Source organism: Manis pentadactyla, chromosome 4 (genome assembly GCF_030020395.1).
Source record: "Manis pentadactyla isolate mManPen7 chromosome 4, mManPen7.hap1, whole genome shotgun sequence".
NCBI classification, from domain to species: Eukaryota; Metazoa; Chordata; class Mammalia; order Pholidota; family Manidae; genus Manis; species Manis pentadactyla.
In genome coordinates, this window is record NC_080022.1 from 153,401,656 (window position 1) to 153,425,493 (window position 23,838).

The 23,838-nt window shown below is 36.9% G+C and overlaps 1 protein-coding gene across 1 annotated transcript in view; it reads right to left on the reverse strand.

Annotated features, from left to right (window-relative positions):
- Positions 1 to 23,838, reverse strand: part of TADA2A (transcriptional adaptor 2A) — a 44,483-nt gene that overhangs the window by 15,393 nt on the left and 5,252 nt on the right. Inside the window, exons 3-8 of the mRNA XM_036911070.2 lie at positions 21,318 to 21,424; positions 20,248 to 20,307; positions 12,266 to 12,357; positions 10,263 to 10,420; positions 8,896 to 8,984; positions 7,609 to 7,681 (exon numbers count right to left, since the gene is read on the reverse strand). Coding sequence (XP_036766965.1) covers positions 7,609 to 7,681; positions 8,896 to 8,984; positions 10,263 to 10,420; positions 12,266 to 12,357; positions 20,248 to 20,307; positions 21,318 to 21,424 — 579 coding nt within the window. The remainder of the gene's footprint in view (positions 1 to 7,608; positions 7,682 to 8,895; positions 8,985 to 10,262; positions 10,421 to 12,265; positions 12,358 to 20,247; positions 20,308 to 21,317; positions 21,425 to 23,838) is intronic.

Genomic DNA, 23,838 nt, shown 5'->3' on the forward strand with positions numbered 1-23,838 from the left:
TAGAAATTACACCCATGAGAACAGTCATAAAAGTGGGTATTAATTGTGGTTATAACTAACAGGAGGAAGTTCAGGAGACAACATCAAAACAAGACTGATGTGAATAAGGTGCAGCATAGACATTTTCCCAAAGAAGCAGTTTTCATTTGGGGGACAGCAACTATTTAGGGGGTAGTTTCGCATTCAGTAGTGAAAACTTCCATTAAATAGCCTGAGAACCCAACAGCTGTGTTCTGCTTAGTTGCCCATGTCCCAGTCCTTTCCTGGCCTTAGTCTCACTCTAAAGACATGGGGAATTAGAAGAAGAGTGTCAGTGGATAGCAAAAGTTTTCATCAATATAATAGTTCTTGTTCTCTTCTTTCCTGGACAAATTTTCCATCTTCAGAGCACAGGGTTCTGTTCTCATCTCTCTTTTTACTTCTTACTTAGACTAATAAACTCATCTACTCCTATGGTTTCAAGTACCACCAAAATATATAATCTCAAAATCAAAGATTTATTTTAAGCTCCCAACCCTATTTGGATATCTCTACTCACATGGTCTTCATTTGCAAACTTGTATTCTACCTCTTTTCCACCCTCCGAATCTCTCTTCTTGGTCAATAGCATCACAGTACATAGAGTGGTCCAGAACAGAAATCAACCGGGACACCCCCTCCCCCTTTCTCCATATCTAGTTAGTGAAATCACTCTCATACTTATCTCTTCCTCTTAGCCCCTAATCATCTTCCTTGGCTCAGGCATCCTGTCTCACCTAGGTTACCCCGTCCCCTCTTTAATGACTCCATTCCAACCTTATTCTAATTCATCCCCTTCAAATGGTATCAGAGTGATATTTTTAAGCACAATCTGATGGTGTAGTTATCCTGCTTATATTTTTTCACTGGCTTCCCATCCATTTATAGTTTTCAAACTTACATATTTTGTAAGACTCCTTGTTGCCTTGACCTTGCCTATCTTTCCAGTCTCATTTCCTACCATTCCCTAACAAGCCCTACTCATTTCCTACCATTCCTAACAAGCCCTACACAACCATGCACACAAAACAACCTGCCCAAGATCACATAACTGCTAAGTAGAGAATAGGAATCCAAACCTAGACAGTCTGGTTCCAGAGCCTTGAGTTGGAAAGACACTGAAAATGCCGAACATGTTTACTTTCTCTGTTAGTCCTATAGTCTAAATCTGGCTGAACTAAAAATGAAATGTATATTAAAAAAAAAAAGTAAAAAACTACTACCGAATTTTTATAGTCTGAAGATATTCCAGAATTTAGAAATGAAGACCAATCATTAACAACTCTAGAAAAAAATATGAGAAATGCATAACTTAGCACCATTGTACATTAAAACCATCTTCTCATCTATAGTCTATGGATTCTGACAGAATCTTAAAATTTAATGATTTCAGTAGATCCTGGAATTATCTTAATAACTTGTTACTACCCTAAGCTTTGTATAAATTGAGAGTTTGGTGGTTTTTAAAAAATTTTTATTATTGAATGTATTCACAAAAGAGAAGGCTCTAAGAGCATGACATAATGACCTGACATGTGTTCTTTGAAAAACTAAAATACATTATTCAAATGTTAGGTAATAAAATTTCTAATAACACACCAGCCTTTGTGGGCAAGGAATTTAGTTAGGTATGACAATCACTTCTTTCAGGATAGTAACCTTCATTCCAAAATAGAGCCTAGAGCCTCTGTAATACTGATAAACAAGAACAGCAATACAATCTCATTGCTCATCCAAAGAATGTGAGATACAAACAAGTTCAAGTTTAGCCTATGGGAGCAATGAGTCAGCACAGATCTATATGTACTACTAGAGTAACTTTTAAACCTTGTTTTCAAATAAATTCTTAATTGGAATGGCTAAGTTGGATCTCCTCTAGCTGAACCTCTGCTCTTCTCCCTATGCTATCTCCTGTTACCTTTCCCTGTAGTCCCTGAGGATACTTCCATGGAACAGTTTGAAACCCACACTTCTACTGGAACTAGATTTTAGGGCAGGAAAAAGTATGGAACCAATCAAATAAGAGAAAATAACACAATAGCTTAAAAGAATCACTCATTTCTTTCACTACATGAAAGCAAACAAAAGCTGAGTAATGTACAGCGCTCAAGCACTGTCAGTACGGTAGCCCTGGCAAGATAATAGAACTAAATTCTGGATACATCTCATCCCAACTCATTACCATGTATCTCACTGTTACTTGCCATCAGAATAGTCTCATATGAGATGGAAAAAATACCAAAATCTAACACACTGGGCTTACAGCAGATGCACTATATATGTATGTCAACTTCAATCACTGGAAAATGACCAGAAATGCTTGCTCTATCCAGGGCATTCTCCCTTGGGTCTGAGATAAAAATGACATAAGTTCTAGCTAGACAAGCTGAAGAGGTGAGTGAATGCAGTATTTCTTAAAGTTTAAGTATTAAAAAAAATCTGCTACCATGGATTTTTTTTTTCACTTTTATCAAGTTCGAAAATTTAAACAACATTGCTTCATTTTTCCTCATAACTACCCACAAACTAAAAATAATCAGTAACACCAGGTCCAAGATTTAAGTAAATGTTTTCAAACTTTTAGGCAGAACTCTTTCTATACTCCTTCTTGATCTATAGGGCTGTTCCATATAAAAGCCCAGGTACCATAGAATACTCCATACCCTGCCATTGTTTTCTAACACAACTGCTGGGCAACAACAGGCTCTAGAATGCCATGCGATGCACTTTACGTGCTGATGTGGTGAGAGAGGCAGGCAGGAATAGGGAGGAGTATCTCTGACATGCAGTATAACCAAACACAAATATTATAGTGGACTCTAATTATTTCTTGTGAGAAACAGAATTAGGAAGAGAAGAGCTCAAGGCAGAATGACAAGCAAATAAAAGCTAAGTACATGGCTAAAATATACTGAGAATTTATCACATTCTGGGCTCTTTATGTGCCTTATCTCATTTATCTACCCAATAACAAGAGGAGTACAATAGGAAAGAAAAGATCCAATGGAAATTACTGCTAATTTTGACAATGTATTTTTGTAATTTTTCCAAGACACTAACTTGCCATGTTGTTTCTGAGATTTGTGTGGGAATGACTTAATTAAAATATAAAAAAAATGAAATGACTGGTTTAAAAAAAAAATCTATAAATAAATACTGCAGCTAATTGGTCCTACCACTTGATGATGTTAGTAGTTTTTGTACTTGTACAACTGGCTCTGGAGAACAAAAGGAAGGAAAGGAAGACACAGAAACAAATGGGAGGAGAACTGGAATTCTCCTCGAGAAAAATTCGTATTTGAAGCTATCTCCATTCTTCATAAAGGACACTCAAAGAGCAGGGACTGATTTAAAATTTTAAAATCTGAATGAATAACCCATGAATGACCACAGCACAGCAGGCAGGACAGAAATAAGAAGGCAGATTCTCTAAGAATGAGCATCATCAACTCACATTCTACTTGAAGTGACTGGAAGTTCCAGTGAAGCAGACAAAGAACCAGAGATCATTAGAAGCAAACAAAACAACCTATAACCTATACACTGACGCAAGGCCACTGAAATCTCAGCTTTGGAGGAAGAACAGTCTCCCTGTGATTACACTGGGGACTGATAACAAAGTTTCCAAACAGCTGGCCTTAAAATATTTCATAAAGTGGGCAGAAGTAAGAGGCAGCTCCTTCCCACTGCAATGTATTTCTAACATTGTTCAAAATAGCTGGCAACATGTCCCTGTTTTCCTGACAGAAGGCACTTACTGCTTGCTTGGCAAGAAAACCAACTCAGAGGCCTGAACTGCAGGGAAACCAATCAGAATCCCAACTGCAACCACACAAGCACAAACCTGTGACTCAGGTATTCCCCAGAAGCAAAGCTTTTTAAAAGTAATTTCCCCCCAAGCTTCTGAACAAGATGTACATGTTAGAGCTGTAAAGGGAAGAGCATGTAACCTAATGACTAAAGCCAGCAACTAGGAAGCTTTAGGATGTTACTTAACACCTTTGTACACTTCCTTGAATATAAAAATTTCTCAGGAATGGGGTTTGGCTATAGAAGATAACAAACATGAAGTCTGTCATACATACAAAAAAAAAAACAACAAAAATTCAAGGTTGTTAAGATAGTAAGTACAACAATATTAAGAGCACAGCCTCTGGAGACGACTCTGCCACCCACAGGCTACATGACCTTAGGTAAGTTACTTGATACTTCCATTCCTCAATTTCCTCATCTATAAAATGGGGGTAATAATAATAATGCCCAATGCATAACAGTTTTGTGAGGATCAAATAAGTTCACATATGTGAAGGGCTTAGAATAGTACCCAACAACTGGTAAGTACTGTATGTATTAGTTATTATTACTAATAAAGTAGCATTTATCTAAACTGACCTGAGCATAAAATAGCCAAATCACTATGAAGGGATGGGTATTACCAATAGGGAAGTAAATGTGCACAGTGACCAGGCTGCTCTACTATTAAAGGATCTAAAGGCTGACAATATGGACTAAAGAAAAAAATCAAAACACAAAACAAGAAAAGGTGGGGGAATATCCGTGCCTGGCCAAAACATTTTGCTGAAATTATCTTTCCAAATAGAGGGAGAATAAACTGCCCTAACATGCTAGTCAAAAGCAAAGACCCAACACATAGGAAGATGCTCATGATGCTTCTTGCTTGCCTGGGCTACGGGACAGCAATGATTAAAAGATGCCGCAACCAAGGTTTCAGAACCTGTGAAACTCTGGAAAAGAGAAGTCCACACATTTGGAAGAGATTTTCCAAAATGACAGCAAATGCGGAGTGACGTCCCTCAGGAAAAGGGAACTTCACTATGCATCTACACTGATATCTCACCATACACCATGACCCAGGACAGTGCCAAGTTATGAGTCTTCTGCGTCTCTTTTTCCGAGTTGAAATACTAACTCAGATAAAAATTGCTGATCAATTGCTTCTTCCTGTTTTTTCCCTTTGCCCCAACTTAAATACAAAAATTTCTGCTTATTTCTATAAAACATATGGGGATGTCATTTAGGAATCCCAAAACTTCCTTATTTTCTTCCTCAGACACAGCTCTGCTTGCAGTATCCTTTCTGGGCCTGTTCCAAAAAGCTTTCTGGTATGGTTAGAATGCAATTAATTATCCCTCCATTGTGTCCCAGGCATCTGTAATGGATCATTCAAACCACTTTATTAGACAAATTCTATAAATCAAAGCAAAAACCTTTGAGTGAGGAAAAGGGCTTGCTGGCATCAGCCAGTCTTCTAGATGTCCTAGAATGGAATATAAAACCCAGTCAGTTTGCTCCCTTCTAGTAGTTAAAAGTGAGAGAACATACAAGGAATATTATTAATGCTCAGTAATATTAAGAGAATAATGGTATAATGGAATGGTAATAATACCCATCTAAATTAGGTATCATTTTCATTGCAGACATTCACCCTCTCTGACCAACCCTTCTTTGTGGAACAGGACACAAAGAAACAGTAAGATTCTCAGGACTTGCCCAAGATCACACAGTGACTCAGAAGCAAGACTATGTGACCTAATGGTTAAGGCCAGCAACAAGGAAAACTTTAGGAATGTCACTTAACTCCTTTGTACATCTCCCTGAATGTAAAATGGGAAAATATCTATTCCTATTTCTTAGGAATATAGTTTGGACACAGAAGATAACAAATGTCAATGTTCTCCAGTACTGCCAAACCTCTTTAAAATGTTGTCACCTTTTGAAAAGCAACCCATCTAAACATCTTTATACTTCTGTACTAGACAGGGAGGGAAAGAAGAGGCAGGAATTATTTACATTCTGTTAAAGCTACTTAAATGTAACAACGAATAACATATGCTTCAGTTCTAGTTCAAATGAACTAGAATCAAGGGACTTACAAGGTTGCAGAAATTTTGGAAAAGCATAAGTAATTTAATTAAAGTATGTTATAGGTTTGAAATACTAACTCAGATAAAAACTGCTGATCAATTGCTTCTTCCTGTTTTTTCCCTTTGCCCCAACTTAATTACAAAAAGGACCACAAGTGCACAAGAAGAAATTGAAAATCCTGCTTCTAAAAGAATGAAGAGTGAATGAAATTAAATGTCAATCATTACTATAGTTTTCTTAATAATGCTGAGACTTAAGAATGAAGACCTTGGCTTAGGGCCTAGAGAAGTGATTCAGCATGTCCCTTACACAGTTAAACAATTGCTGACATTAGAGATTCTGACTTTACTAAGTGAGAACTTTTGAATAGTACCTAAAAGGATATTTATGAAGCTGCTTTTTTTTTGCATTCTGGGTAAGAAAGATACAAGCCATGAAATAATACTTTAATTACAGCTAGTATGTATGAGGAGAAATACTGAATGGCAACCTGCATGCTACCTTCAAAGGAACAACTTGAAGGTGAGAAAAAACAGTAACAGTTACCGGGGCTGAAAAGAAGAGATTGACATGGAAGACTGAACAAATACAATGGATTTGGTGAATGTTAAAGTAGTCTGCCTTAAAGCTTTCCTCTTTTAGCTCAATCTGCGTCATTCTGACTTTCCTTAAAGTTGTGTGGGAGAGAAGAGGAATGAAATTTTGCGAAGAACAGGGCTTAAGAAATACGTAGAGAAAAAATTCTGAAGGTAAAATTTTTATGAGAACTCTTTCTTCGTCCTAGACCTGATATAAAAATAAATAGCCAGACAGCTCTTCTGTGGAGAGAAGAATCAAATTCCCCGTCTAGTAACAGAGTATCAGCTAATGCAACATGAAAACCTGATTTATAATTCAACAAGGATTCTACTTGCCTTGCCTGCCTGCTACACAGATTTAAGAGAAACAATGAAGATGCTGTTTGGGGAATACAGAACTTAAGGGAGCACTATCCATCCCCTCCATCATATTCAATTCTGGATTGAAAGGAAAGAAGATTGGCAGTTATTTTAAACACAGAGTTCACTGAAAATGGAAAGAGGGAAAAAAACAGATTTAAGGGAAGTCTAACCATCCACTTTTAAGAGCCCTGTTGGCATTAGCCACTTACATTATGACTAAAGAGTTGATATAAACCCTTAGAGAACTAATCTTAAATCAGAATTCAGAAATGCTAAAAAAATCGACAGTTCTGAGAAACAAGAAATTCACAACCTTGGTATAAAAACCCTTGAATAACTTTCATTCTTTTCCCCTGCTATGGGAAATTTGGGGTAACAAATTATAGTGAACATCTAGAATCAGCAGTTGCTTTTGAAGTCCCAAGGTTTTCACACTGATTTCCTTCCTTCTAAGGAGACAGTGAGGGCCATTTAACCAGCTACCTCAGTGTAGCTTAACCCAGTCCAAAGAAAGATCATGCTGTCCAAGGAATGGAATATTCCCAACTACTATTATATGATCAACATTCTCACCATAATCACAAATGATCCTTCTCACTGTGGTCAAAACACAACAATGGTAAGTTCAGCAACTTAACTACTATATCTTGAGTCCCCAAAGGGCAGAGGACATGTTTTATTCATCCTTATAGTCCTAGCACCCAGCATAGTATCATCACATAGTTTGCAATCAATAAAAACATTTGCTGCAATAAAATGTTACCATGTAAAATGTCCGAGTCATCTTCAACAAAATCGATGTCTCTCAAGTCCCATTCTGCATAATTGTCAAACTCCTGTTTGGAGAAAAAAAATTCCCACCCCAAATCCATCAGTTTTGAGTTAATGCCTTTGCTTTAGAAGCAAACAGAAAATACACAAACACTTGTTAGAAAGTACTGAATGGGGTACAAGGCCAGGATACTACCACAAACAATACCAGTTCATGGGAAAAGTCTGAAAGCTTGCAGGCAGTAGTGACAACAAAAAACAAGAAAAGTTGTGAGTCCAGGAAAATAGCCATATCTTTTGTTCTAAAAATTAAAAATAGTCTATTCATAAACTCTAACCTAAGAAAATCTTACTCTGACTAGGCCTTCAACTATTTAGGTAAGAAAATTGTCTGCATTAAATCTTCTACCTTTTTACTATCTTCTGAGGGCTGTATTTATTCAATAACATTGTTTGTACAATTCAACGCATAGATTTGTTCATATTCTTCTATTCAATGAGTACCATGAGTACCATTTGTAGGGGTAGTATCTGTGGGAGAGCTCTACATACCAGCTACCACAAACAAAATGCTGACCTGGGTGTTGCTAGCAGAATTGTTTGCAGTTTGCTTAAACTTTCAACCTATCTCCATCCAGGCATATTTTAATTGTGGATCAGGTGATAAATCAAGAAACTTGCAACTACATTCACATGGCTTCTAACTCCATCTCTGAACAAGGAACATGTAGTTTTTATACACATTCATCATTCTTTATATACTTGTGAATACAGAACAGCGGTCAGAAAAATACAGCCTGTGGACCAAAGTCAGCCCACTGCTTATTTTTGCAAATAAAGTTTTGCTGCAGCACAAGCCTGCTCACCTGTTTATGTATTATCTATCTATGCTGCTTTGGGTATGATAATAGCAAAGTTTAGTTGCAGTGAGACTTTATGGTCTATAGAACCTGAAACATTTGCTATCTGGCTCTTAATGGAAAAAGTTTACCCACTGCTGATATAGTACAATCCTGAAACCCCACTAGGTGTGGAATGAGATCCAGACTACAGAAACCTCACACCTACTAAGGAAGTAGGAGCCAACACCAACGTAACTTCAGGAGAAGGTTCTTGGTCTGAAGAACACATCTACATGTGTAATATTTACAAATGAGAAAAGGCACTCAAAAGAAAATGTATCTGCTTAAAGCTCTACATTACAATGTTTTGAAAAATCTCTTTTTAGTGGTATGGGTAAGAGATATATAAGCCTCTGAAAAAAACAAGATTCTCCTACCTCAATGAAATCTGCTCGAGCTGGCATGTATCCTGCCATGTCCCGAGAAAGCAAGGAGTCAAAGGTAGGCCGGGGAGGGTCATCTGTAGCTGGAAGAATTTACAGGTTTTCTTAGTTACTTAATAAAATATTGGCATGAAAAAAGTGACACAGAAATAGTCTGTATTTACCCTCTGAAATAGTTGTGTTTGGAGGACAGTATGTGAGAAAATGAATAAAATTCTAAAGACTTTTATGAAGGGAAAAATGAAAAGGATAAAGTATTATGGAAACAGACTGATTTCCTGAAAAGGAAACTACAACTTAGCGAATCTTCTAAGTAAATATGGGGAAATTCCCTGATTTTTGCTTTCCTAACATGAGAGAAAACCAAGGATCTTTTCCTCAGTCAGCTTTCTTACCCCTTAGGGCCAATCTCACTTTACAAATCTCATCCAACAGAGAGGCAACAAACAAACAAAAAACCCAGTCGATTTGGAAGTTAGCTGGAATTGAGTCCTAGTTCAAATACCCAGCAGTCCCATGACCTTGCACAAATTATGGAATCTTTCTGAATCTCAGTTTCTTCACATGTTAAAACAAAAATATTTGCTCTGCCTTTCTCACTGGGTTGCTATGTGGAACAAAAACCCTAATGAATGTAAGGACGAAGCACTAACACCAAAGTGTTATCCCAGCAGGTGGTATCATCAGGCTTTGCGTTGATTGGTATGAAACTCCTTCTAGAGAGCATGAGGAAAGAGAAGGGGGAAAGGAAAACATTCACATCTCATTACTTGTGCTCTGGGAGTCATTCAGGAAAGAGGTCCATTTATAATTCATCATGATTTTGGTTATGTTTTGTTAGAAGACCCACAAGTCTCTCAGCCATGTGAAATTTAAAAAAAAAAGTTCACTATTACTACCACAACCAAATAAAAAGAACAAATTGCTTCTTGGACTTAATACTTGGATAATTAATAATGAGTCAAATATTGGACTCTCTTAAATAACTAGGATCTATAATCATAAACTCTCCAAAGGAACTGTAAAAAGGTTTGTCCTCACAATAGCATGGGGACGTTGGCTCATTTTGGACATTTCATCTCATAGAAGCAAGCATTAAAGTTAACTGATAGGTTCAAGAGCCTTAGAATGAGTGGAACCACATGCTGCATCCAGGTACCCTGACACCCAGTATAGAGCTCTGACCCATGGGATACATTACCTTCCTTGTCCCATTATGGCCCTCTTAGTACCTGCCAGGCCAACTCTTCCTCTCTCCCACAAACTCTTCAGCTGCCCAAATCGTCACACCCCTATTTATCTACCACTGCAACGCGGCCTAAGGATGAGTTAAGACCTTACCAACACAGGGAGGCACTTACAGTGAAATGGAATGGCTGTGTCAGCTGTTTTTGCCTCCTCTGCTTGCTTCAGGTTCAGCAGGGTAGATGCAAACAGAGGGTTATTGATGAAATGTTTCATATAGTGCTTCTCACACTCTTCCTTGGTCTTGGTACACATCTGGTTGGCTACATCTTGCCTACAGGAGTGTGAGACAAAGAGAAAAGGTAACCCTTTCATTTACACATAATGGTCAAAGCATGGTTTTTTCTTTCCGTATGTTAAATCTCATCCATATACTGTCTGGAACTTGATACCACTAAACTGATATGGAGATGATATAAGAACAATGAGACGATTGTAAGCCTCGTATGGTGTAATCTGATATTCCAAATCCTGCTATTCTAAGATACAGAAACAATATCTAAAAAGCTCTTTGCTTCCCACCAAAAGAAAGGAACGTCACTAGAGTATTTGTTAATTTTGCTGTGAGCTAGGCCCCAGGGAAATAATTGCTGTAAGTAATGATAAGCCACTTCAGAACATTCAAAATATAAGTAAGTATAGTTTTGTATTTGCATAATGTTTTATAGTTTACAAAACACTTTAAATGAACAAATATTTCTTTACAACAGCTCCCACAGTAGGCTAGAAACATTCACAACATAAGTTAATCCTAGTTTTAACTGTGCGGTATATTTACTAACTCAATTTCACAGATGAAAAAATGAGACCCAATGAGATTAAGAAACTTGCTCAAAAACATAAAGTACTTAAGTGACAAGGCCATAATTTGTACGTAAGACCCTTGACTCCTGGCATGGATGATGGAGACAGGGAGATGAAGTCCCTTAAAATCCCCTCGCAGCCTCTCTCTTTCTCAGCACTTCACTGGTCCTTCTCCCAACACATTACTACGCTCTGCTTCATGTACTTCAATCACCCATATATATATTTTGATTCCTCTAAGTGACCATAAGCTTCCTGAAGGCAGGATACATGTCACGATTCTTAGGTCTAGCACCCTCCACCACGCTTAGTGCTTCATCCATAGTAGATAAACAATAGTCCTTTTTGTAGTCTTTACTAAGAGGGAAGGGGGACAGGGAGGCTAGGCCATTTCAGAGTGTTAGAATGGCAAGCAAAAAATGAAGAACTTTTATCTTCTTTGGTATTCCCCATGGTAGACAATATTTTATGATGTCTGATAAATGCTGAATGAATACAAACCAAATGGTAACTAAACTCAAGTCTCCTTCTTCAGGGCCCTGGACATAAAGGAGGCAGTGTAATATATTCTATTAACATCAGGACAGATGATATTTATTTGGCAGTCAAGACAGGTAGGATCTAGTTAAGAGTCCATACACTAATAAGCTGCATGATAAGAAATCATTTTAACTCCCTAAGCTTCAGATTATTTGTAAACAAAACATATTTAATAGTGCTTCTGCTATCTAGTTTACAAAATGAAATCATCAGTGTGAAAGTACTTCAAAAAGGTAAAAATAAAAGTGGTGGTTTTATTAGTGAGTGGTGTTGTCTCCTAGAAACGACAGCAAAGAGTGCAGTTCAATTCTGCCAAATTGGACTAAGGCAGGTACCTACAAGCTAAAAACAGGGAATGCAAATAATAAGCCTGTTAAACTTGAGTCTCAGGTAAGCTATGGCTATTTACTTAAAGCCTGACTCACTAAATGATGACAGCATCTATAGCCATGAAAAATTCAAAAAATCAGAAAGGGATACTAACAGGCAAATCTAAACTTCCCCACTATTCAGAAAGGAATAACCAACCTTCCCCAGCTGAGACATCCAAAGTGATGGCCAGTGTTGGGTCACTAAACATCATAAATCTATGTGAGGCATTTTAGCCTTGGAAAATAATGTGCAGAGGGGAAGTCGACTTGTCTCTAAGTCATGGGTCAATAGAAAAGCAACATATGGCCCCCAAACCCCTCTTCTGAGGCTCCTCCCTTTACCTTTCAACAGCACCTTTTCTGAGACCACTAGGGCAAGACAACGCCTCAGACCAAGCTCTTACCAATTTCCAAAGCCACAATCCATCACAGCTTCTAAAAGGGCCATTTCTTCTTGAGCAGTCCAGCTGGGGTCAAGAACAGGAAAATCTGAGGTCTAAGGAGGAAAATGTTTTGCCTAAGAACAGATACAGAAATGGAACCCAGAAACCCCCAAAGTAATACTAATTTCAAATGATGTCATTCTTATGATATTGAGAGGTACCTAAAGTACATTCTTACTAGTTGTTCACCACTCCCCCATTTCTACCATTAGCTGCAATGAAGTTCAATAAATATTTTCACCCATAAATGCCATGTAACTCATTCAAAAATACATACAATTTAAACTTAACACAAAGGTAGAGATAAATATTGCACTATGTTCCCATTTAGCTAAGAAAAAGGGGAATACAAATGTGTATATTTATAGTTTTAAAATCACACATTAAAAAAAATGGTTAACTATAGGGGAGGGAGGGAGAAAATGGGATGGAAAGGACAGGGAAAGAAGTTATGCCTCTCTGAAGATTTCCTGTTTTGTGTATCTGACTGAAAATATAAATAATATACATTAATTGTTAAAATTTAAAGTGTAAGAATCAAAAGCAAAATGTAACAAATAAACCTATGAATTAACAGTAAGGCATAACCACACAGAAAGAAATTATCCTAAGTGACTTTAGAACACAGTAATTCGACTATGTATCTTTAGTAGAATATACCTTAAGAGGAACTACCAGAAAAAAACAAAAAATCTTAAAATGTTTTCAGTACTATTGTTAAAGTTATCCTGAGATTATTGTATGTGGATGTATTACGGGAAAATGTAACTGTTGGAATCACTGGGCAGTGGGATTTCTGGCTTGGGAAATAAAACATAATAGATGTAGGATCTATGAAGTTATGTAAAAACCTTGCAGGCTTGAATTGCAGGCTTTGAATTGAAAGTTTTGGCATGAACTCAGGATGTACTTGTCTTAAAAAGAATAGTACCTAACACTTTTCAAGAAAAGGTCTAGAAACAGTGACCAACCCAATAGCAATGAACACTCTAGTGTCCATTATGCAATCCCTATTTACCGCTAAAGAGATCAGGGATCTTTGAAGAAAAATCTGATTCTAGGTTTGAGTCAGCAAATATAAAAGACAAGACTGGAACGTTCTGTCATAATGGAAAGCAAAAATGCTCTCAAATACTATATGGGTCATGTCAAAAGGATTCAGAGGCCAAGTTGTGGAGGCTCCCACAAACAGAAAATGGAACATTCTGAGCATTAATAAGGAAAATAACAAAAAGGACTGAATCAGATCAAATATGCAAAATATCTAGAGGATGCTGAACCAACTCGTAGTTTCAAAACTAATAAATAAAGCGAAATAATCATGTATTTATCCTGCCTTTCCTATACAAATTTCACCTCAAGGTGGCCACATAATGAAGTTTCTTTTTATAGAATTATTTTAACTCATAAAGAGTTATTAAATTAAAGGTTAAATATTTTGCTATCCCCAATGAATAGATCTATACAATGATCATAAATGAATTTGATGTAGCCACTATACGTAACTACCAATTCATAGGAAACACAAGACAGAAGAATGTGTTAATCAGCAAAACCCAGACTGTATGAACATCTCTAAGACAAACAACCTAGGTTTTTAAAAAGCCAAATAAATTACATGAAATAAGAGAGAAAGTGAGGGAAGGGGGATTGGAAGAGGGAGAATCTACAAAACAGAAAATACATAAGAGGCAACCAACTGCAATGCATGGACTGTATTTGTATTCCAAATAGAACAAAAGGTAAAAAAGAATTTTATGATATCACTGTACACTCATGACATCCACTAAAATAACTAAAATGAAAAAACGGACAATATCCAAAGTTGAAAAGCATGTGATACACTGCTAGCAGAGGTGTAAAATAATATACGCACTGTAGAAACTTTGAGTTTCTTAAAAGTTAAATACATGTAATCACTTATTCTATGACTCAGCAATTCCACTCCTAAATATTTTTCCAAGAAAATGAAAATGTATGTCCACAGAAAGCCTTATACAAGTATGTTCATTACAGTTTCATTTGTAATAGCCAAGAACTAGGCAAAGCCCAGATGTCCATCAACAGGAGAATAGATAAACTGTTATATTCATATCATACTCAGTAACAAAAAAGAATGAACTACTACCCTCCTACACTGTTGGTGGGAATGTAAATTGGTGCAACCATTGTGGAAAGCAACATGGAAGTTCCTCAAAAAACTAAAAATAGAAATACCATTTGACCCAGTCAATTTAGGAATTTACTCAAAGAAAATAAGATCCCTGATTCAAAAAGACATATGCACCCCTATGTTTACTGCAGCACTATTTACAATAGCCAAGATATGGAAGCAACCTAAGTGTCCATCAATAGATGAATGGATAAAGAAGATGTGGTACATATACACAATGGAATATTATTCAGCCATAAAAAGAAAACAAATCCTATCACTTGCAACAACATGGATTAATCTAGAGGGCATTATGCTCAGTGAAATAAGCCAGGTGGAGAAAGACAAGTACCAAATGATTTCACTCATCTATGAAGTATAAGAACAAAGAAAAAACTGAAGGAACAAAACAGCAGCAGACTCACAGAACCCAAGAATGGACTAACAGTTACCAAAGGGAAGGGACTGGGGAGGATGGGTGGGAAGGGAGGGATAAGAGGGGAAAAGGGGCATCAAGATTAGCACACATAATATAGCGGGGAGGGCACGGGGAGGGCTGTACAACACAGAGAAGACAAGTAGTGATTCTATAGCATCTTACTACACTGATGGACAGTGACTGTAATGGGGTATGTGGTGGGGACCTGATAATGGGGGGAGTTTAGTGACCATAATGTTGCTCATGTAACTGTACATTAATGATACTACAACAACAACAAAACACTGTCAAAAAAAAACCAAACAAAGCAAAACAGAAGGAACAAAACAGCAGCAGACTCACAGACACCAAGAATGGACTAGTGGTTACCAAAGGGAAGGGGTTAGGAGGGTGAGTGGGGAGGGAGAAGGAGATTAAGGGGCACAATAATTCATAATTACAATATAGGTTGGTCACAGGACAGTAGTACAGTACAGAATAGTTAATAATTCTGTAACATCTTACTACATTGATGGGCAGTGATGGCACTGGAGGGGGTGCTTGATATGGGTGGTTGAACCACTGTGTTGTCTATTTGAAACCATCACTGTTTTGTATTTGAAACCATCATAACATTGTGTATCAGTGATACTTTTAATAAAAAAAAAAGAATGAAGTACTACACAACATGAATCAAGGTGAAAAACATGCTGAGTGAAAGAAATCAGAAACAAAAGTACATACTGTATGAATCCATTTTCATAGTAGTTGTGGAATATGCAAAATTGATCTATGATAATATCAGAACAGTGATTGTTTCAGGGGTGAACAAGGGAACAGATTTTTTTTAAAGGCTTTTATGAGATGACTTGAGAAATGTGAAACACGACTTGAATACTTTTATGCTTTAGGGAGATCTGATAAAACACTTATAAATGAAATGATACAATATCTGGGGGATTTGCTTCAAAATAATCTGGAAGGGTGGGGCTTTAGAAGATACAAGATAGGCCATGACTTGGTAATTTTAAATGTCAGTGACAGGAAATTTGTTGTTTGGTAGTCCTCCATGATTATCTCCTAGAACTCACACCCTTGTGTGGTCCCTTCCCACTTATCGGCTGGACCTGTGACTTACTTAGAAGGCCTGGTGGCTTCCACTTCTGCACTCTTGGGATCCCTGAACCACCATGGGAGAAATCTAGACTCCTTGCTGAAAAGGCCATGTGGAGAAGCCACATGGAGAGGGAGAGACCCTAAGGCTACCTGGAGAGCCAACACCTAAGGCTGTTATGACGTTTCGGCTAACGCTTCACTAACTCAAACTACCCTGAGATTTTAGCCACAGCACATCACATGGAACAGAAAGCTACCCTCACCATGCCCCATTTGAATTCCTGATCCACAAAACTGTGGGAAATAATTAAATGTTTGTTATTTTAAGCCAGTTTTGAGGTAGCTGTTAGGTAGCAAAAGCTAACTGACACACCATTCTCTCTTAGTGTATGCTTGATATTTTCTATAGTAAGTTAAAAAAAAAACTGACATAGTTTTCAGATTGGAAAGACATTTAGAAATAGTTTTAACTTTTGTGAAATTACACTAATAAGCAATACATTTTTATCTGAGCAAGTACTATGAATATGCCTAGCACAAAAGGTCTTAGAGAACCAAACTAGAAATTTCAGAGTCTATGTCTATATTAAATTTATTATAATCTTTCAATCTGGCAAGTATGACAAATTCATGTAAATATAATATCTCATCATTGAAGAGCCCATGTTATTTCTAAAACTGGGTATTTTAGAGTATTTGTTAGCCTCACAAACTTTACTGTGAGATAAACAAGAAAGACTTTCTACAGCAAAAAAATAAATGGGAATAAGGCAGTTTTTCTTAGAGTTCAATCAGTATCATCCAATTCCTGGACCCAATCTCAGTCCTACTAAACCAGAATTTCTAACAGCAGGACCTAGGAATCTATAATTTCAAGAAGCTCTCAGGTGGTTCTTAGGCACTGAAGTTTAAGAATCACTGGTATAAAGGGTGTGGCAGAAAGAGGTGCCTTGACTTGTTCAAGGTTCTAAGAATTATAAGACAAAAATAGACATAGAACTCAGAAATCTTGATTAATGCACCACCCACCACAGCATGAGTAACTTCTAAAAATACAGCACTGTGAGATGACAAAAGTACTGAAAACCACTTAATGTTTTCTGAGGCTTCATATGTAAAAACATCAAGTTTTGGAGGCTTTACGTGTAGAAAGCCAAAATTTGGTCATCATTCCTACAGACTGATTCTTTTTCCTTATCTGGGAATAGATAAGACTGACAGAAAAAAGGGAGTATTAGTAACTTCCAAAAGCTCCTGAGAGTAAAGGACAGAGTTTTGAAATGTGTTTGTATGGGTGTTGAAAATGTGAGAAAAGGATGATGTCATCAGAATAAAGTGGACTTGGAGTGAAACTTAGTGCTTTCAGCATTATACAGAAGGCATGGCGCCCAGAACAGCTAAAGAGAGCTCATGGTCAACTTTCCTACAGTGGAAAATCATCAAACTACCCAACCTAAATTACCATCTAAGGAAATATTTTCACAATTCAAATGATTAATTTTAATTCTGGTTCTAGGCATTCTAGTGTGAATTTGGGAAGGAAAAAACAGATCTGATGATCTGATAACCTTGCCAAAATGAACTCAAAGCCATATAGCTGTTTTGACCACACTCTGCCAACCCTTCATTTTGCAATTAATAAAAGGGAAAATAATTTATTCATATGAAAAGATGTTCCACATCACGTTACCAGATAAATACCAATTAAAATGATACCAGTATATAGTTATTAGAATGGCCAAAATCCACAACACTGACAACATCAAATGCTGGCGAGGATGTGAAGCAACAGGAACTCTCATTCATTGTTGGTGAGAATGCAAAATGGTACAGCCACTTTGGAAAACAGTTCAGCAGTTTCTTACAAGACTAAACATTCTTTTACCATGTAATACACCAATCACATTCCCTCTTACCCAAAAGAGTTGAAAACTTCTATCCATACAAAAACCTGCACATGGATGTTTATAGTAGCTTTATTCATAATAGCCAAAACTTAGAAGCAACCAAGATGTCTTTCAGTATGTGAATGGATAAACTGGTAAATCCAGACAATGGAATATTATTCAGCACTAAAAAGAAATGAGTTATCAAGCCATGAAAAGGCTTGGAGGAAACTTAAATGCATGTTATTAACTGAAAGAAGCCAATCTGAATGATACTATATGATTCTAACTAAAAGGCAAAACTATGGAGACCATGAAGAGATCAGTGGTTACCAGAGGTTGGGGGGATGGATGCACAGGCAGAGCACTGAGGATTTTTAGGGCCATGAAACTACTCTGTATACTATAATGGTGACATTATATACTTATACAAACCTACAGAATGTACACCAAGAGTGAATGCTAAGATACACTGTGGACTTTGGATGATAATATGATAATTGTGTGTCAGTATAGGTTCATCAACTGTAACAACTGTACCACTCTGGTGGGGGATGCTGATAATGGGAGAGGCTGCATTTTAGGGGCCGAGAATATATGAGAAATCTTTGTACTTTCTACTCAGGTGTGCTGTGAACCTCTGATTGCTTTAAAACAAAGTCTAATATTAAAAAAATTTATTCCAAGTCTTACAATTAATGGAGAAACTATTTAGAAGACTGAAGGTGTTTAGAGAAAGGTAAGCCAGTTGGCTGCAAGATCTCTTACTGAGGAGCATTTCTTTGATTAATTCATTCATTATGGACCAGGATCCGCCTCTCAGCATTATAGGTCCAGAAAATCATCTTAAACAGGACCCCACAGATAATCAGACTCAGAGATGCTAAAATTAACTTTTTTTCAAACTCTCAAAAGCCTGAAGTAGATATACAATGGCACTAGTAAATACAGTTGGCAGAATTCTAAAGTTGTCCCTCTTTCCCCACAAGATTCTTGTCCCCTGACTATTCAATTAACACTAAGTAGATATTGTTGTGAAGGGACACTGCCAATGGGATTAAGACACTAATAAGCTGACCTGGGAAATTAGCTTTGATTATCCAGGTAAGCCCAATGTTACAACATATTAACAGAAGTAGAAGTAGAAGAGGGAGGCAGAAAAGTCAGATTCAGCACAGGAGAGGTAAGAGAAACTCCAAGCATTTCATCAATAACCCTCAAGGACTCCTTGTCATTGCTGGCTTTGAATATGGAGAAAGGGGGTGAGGAGCTCTAGAGGCTGAGAGCAAGCCCTGGACAACAGTCAATAGGAAACAGTAGCATCAGTCCTACAACTCAAGGGCAGTGAATTCTGTCAACAACCTGAATGAGAATGGAAGTGGACTGGAAGCAGCTTCTTCCTCAGGGCCCCTAGATAAAAGCCCAGGCAGCCAACACCTTCATTTCAGCCTATGGGACCAAGAGAAACCAGATGAACCTTAATGATCTTTGGACCTATAGATCTGTGAGATGATAAACTTGCATTGTTTTAAGCCACTTAATCTTTGTTATGTGACTGTTATGGCAGCAAGAAAAACGAATCCAAGTGTCAATAGATTAGTCCACAATGTGAAATTACTGTCAAATAGCCCAACCAGCATTCTTTCCTATAAAGAAAACTACATGGGAGACCAAATGAAGAAAACTACTTGGTCAATTAGGAGTTATGTTCTATTACTGACAAAAATATCTTAACAAAAAACTATAAATACTGGTCAGGCAGACCAGATACTGACTTTGGCTTATTAAAGTGTCCATTCCTCCTGGCTAGAGCTTGGAAAGACACTACAACACCTGTATCACATTTCTTCTTTAGAGGTGGCAATATAATCAATCAAATTACAGCCAAGTCTTATTCTGGCCTATAAGCCAGTCGGTCTCTCCAAAGTGACTTTATGTATTATATCATTCATTTCACATTCATTTTATAACTTAAGTCAGAGGACAACAAATTTCCCCAAGGCAGGGAGATGTAGTACCAGATAAAAACTTCATCACTGCCCACATGAACTACATAAGCCAAAACACAGTGACAACACATTTATTGTGTTTATCAATGAACCTGAAAAGCAGCATACCTATTATCCTTACCTCAAGAACTACTTCTTTAAATTCCTCCTAAATTTTTAACAAAAATCTGAGTATATACAATAATTTTTGGACTTAGATGCTTTAGTAGATCCATAAAACCCTAAAACACATACGGGGTAATGATTACCTAATTCACAAGAAGAGAAAAAAAAAGGAAAAGAGGTATTTGGAGTGGAAAAAAATGAATTCCCAGTATAATACTTGAAAAATGAATGGAAATTCCCTGCAACTTCATCATTACCATTATTTCATAAGTATGATCACTTTGATGTTTCTTGTACTCAAATCCTCGAGTGAAACACTGCAAAAGAAAGGAAAACTAAGTTACACAAAGCTGCTTTTTGAAATGCTTTGTTAAATAATTTTAAAAGATGCTTTGGGGTACTCTACTCCTGTAATGAGTTTCTAAGAATTCATTTAATCTTGTCTGCAGTCACAACAGGATGGTTATATTCATGATAACATCTTTTCAGTGGCCCTCACAGAGAACAAAAACAATAATCTGCAGTAAAGATTTTTTCCTAGTACCACTTCTCCTTTGATAAGAAGATATACCCTGGAATCAGACTGCCTAAATTTGAATCCTATATACATATGCATACTTACTGTACTTCAGCAATTCTAAGACAACATATTTTTTCTTATTTTAAAACTCTGAAGTGAGGATTCATCATACAATAAAAAGTATATTACAATTTCCATCAGCCATCTTTACATTTTAACATTTCTGAAATTGGGAAGCTTTTTATAATAAGTAGCATCATTGTACCCAGTAAAATACAGTATTTGCTGTGTGACCTTGAGTATATTACTTAACCTCTTTGCCTTAAGTTTCCTCTATAAAATGCGGATACTAATCATACTCCATAGGATTATAGTGATGATTTAAGTTAATTCATGTAAAGTATTCAAAATAGTACCTGACACAAAGTAAAGCACTTATAATTAGAATTAATGCTATCATCATCCACAAAATGATTTGTTCCCTTGTTTGTCACCTAGCCAAAGATCACTCAGTAAGACAACAAAGTATCTTAGAAGCTATCAAAAGGAAAACTCCTTGAACTTTGTTTCCATGGTCACAATACTTTTAATTTTATAGGCAAAGACAGCGGTAAACATTAGGTTGACCTAGAGATGTAGAATATTCAACAGTCTATCTCATCCATCTGCTCTGTTCCCCAACTTGTCACTGGTAAAATGTGTAATGCAAGACTAACTAGAAGGAACAGATTTAATAAGTTATGGTCCTTCTGAACAACAGTTCCTCTGAATTTACTGTATCCATAAAACCTCTCCTTATTGAGTTACCTGTAAGCAGAGGAAAAAAGGAGGTGGCCCACATTCAGCACACTTGATGTAAGGCTCCATGAGGTAGGAGGAGCAGCCTCGGCAAGGTGGCTTATCAGAGGGGTCACCTAGAACAAAAAGAAAAATATACTAGCATCAAAAACACCTTACGATCATCTTAAGTGCAAGAAGGTGAAAATCTGCTAATGACTACACAGCTATGCTAAAAAGTTCATGGAGAAAGAAACAAATCCTACCATTTGCAACAACATGGATGGAGCTAGAGGGTATTATGCTCAGTGAAAAAAGTCAGGCAGAGAAAGACAAATACCAAATGTTTTCCCTCATTTGTGGAGTATAACAACGAAGCAAAACTAAAGGAACAAAACAGCAGCAGACTCACAGACTCCAAGAAGGGACTAGTGGTTACCAAAGGGGAGAGGTGGGGGTGGGCGGGTGGGGAAGGAGGGAGAAGAGGATTGAGGGGTATTATGATTAGTACACATGGTGTGGGAGGGATCATGGGGAAGACAGTGTAGCACAGAGAAGGCAAATAGTGACTCTCTGGCATCTTACTATACCGATGGACAGTGACTGCAGTGGGATGTAGGGGGGACTAGATAATATGGGTGAATGTAGTAACCACATTGTTTTCATGTGAAACCTTCATAAGAGTGTTTATCAATGATACCTTAATAAAAAAATAAATAAAAACACCATCTCACACACACACAAAAAAGTTCACGGAGACAAGATGAGCTCATTCCAATTCCAAACAAGAAAAACAAAATTATGTTCCTTTTCATTTCGTTCATTTTGTTTATTTTGTAGCTTCGCTCCTTCCTACAGTGTATGACTACTTAAAACTACATTTAAGCAGCTATGGCCTCTGCAGAAAACCTTACAAACTCAAGTTTTAAATGGCAGTTTCGTAATACTTGCAATTTATTTTTCCAGGGGAAAAAATGTCACATACCTACACAATACATACATATTTATAGAAAAAGCAAATCTAACAAAATGTTAATGACTGCTGAACCTAGGTAGAGGGCAATAAGTAATCATTGTGCTGTTCTTTCAACTTTTCTCTTAAGTTTGAAAATTTTCATAACAACAAGTTGGGGGAAAAAAACTCCTTTATATCTTGGGATATACTATTTTATATCTGAGTTGGGATTCAAACCAAGGAAAATGCCTTTCCTTTCTCTCATGGTAAGCAGACAACATGGCAGACCTGCCTCCAGTATGTCTCTGAAATATAAGGCAAAGAGTACAGTCCAAATTTTCTAAAGTCATAAAAATGCAGATATGTGTGTCCTGGGTTGCCCCAAACTGCTTCTCTAGAGTCAGGGCAACCTAACAGAGTTCTCTGTGATCAAACAGCAGGAGTCCAACAACACACAGCCCTTCTAGATAGATGAAGGGAATTAATCTGTTTAGCCTAGGGTGGGATTTCTCACATTGTCTAACAGCATTTTCCTTCCTCAAGTCCAAGTAACCCTCTTCAAGTCACCTCTCCTTCCTTCAAGTGGTTATTTTGTTCTTTTCATTCATTTCTAAATGAAGATCTGGAGGAAAATGATAATTTGGGAAGAAAATGTAGTTTTGGAGGACAGATATGCAATCCTTCTGACAATAGCTTCAAAATAAATGTATGGAAAACCATCTACCCCATTCTCCCATTTTAAATGTTGACATGGAAGAACAAAAATTATTTTATATTAGGTGCTAGACACCAATTTTTACCAAATTACTTTCTTCCTCACATCGTTTTAATGATATAAGTTGTTTTTCCTTCCTCAAACTTTCCTCAGGGAAAAAAAAGCCACTGACGAAAAAGCTTTTAAATCTTTCTCAAGAAGTAATTCTTTTTAAAATTAGTCCAATTTATAGTGTAAAAAATTTCAAACAGTAAGAGTATAAAGTCATCCTAATATTTTGATTTCCTTTCTTCTATGTATGTGTGTGTATGTTTATTCTAACAAAAGTGGAATACTATCCATCATGTTTTATAGCCTGTTTTTTTTCATTTGACATTTCAACATCTTTTATGACATTGCCCAAAGATCTTCCTCAAACTTTTTAATGGATGAATAATATTCATTCCATTATATCAGTTATCTAACCTAATGGTTTTCAACTGTCCCCCTAGGAAGGCATTTTGGAAATCTGAAGAAGTGTCTTTTTGTTACCACAATGACTGAGATGCACTACTGACATTTAGCAGGCTGGGACCAGAGATGCTCTGTATCTTGCAATGCTCAGGATGTTCCTACACAATGAACAGTCGGCCTCTGTTCTCCCCAACTTTCAAATGTCCTACCAGATACACAGGTTGGTGAAAAACCTGTTAATAATTAGATGACCTAGAACCTAATTCCATATAAAACCAAGTGTTTTTGATAGTTTTAATATACATTGAATTTTTCAGGAAGGCAACTGCATGTACTTCTAGAGATTGTATCTTGTTTTGTTCAGAACTTTACCAAAGAGTTATTCAAGCTTGTGGTATTTGAGTCACTAACACAACACACATGAATCA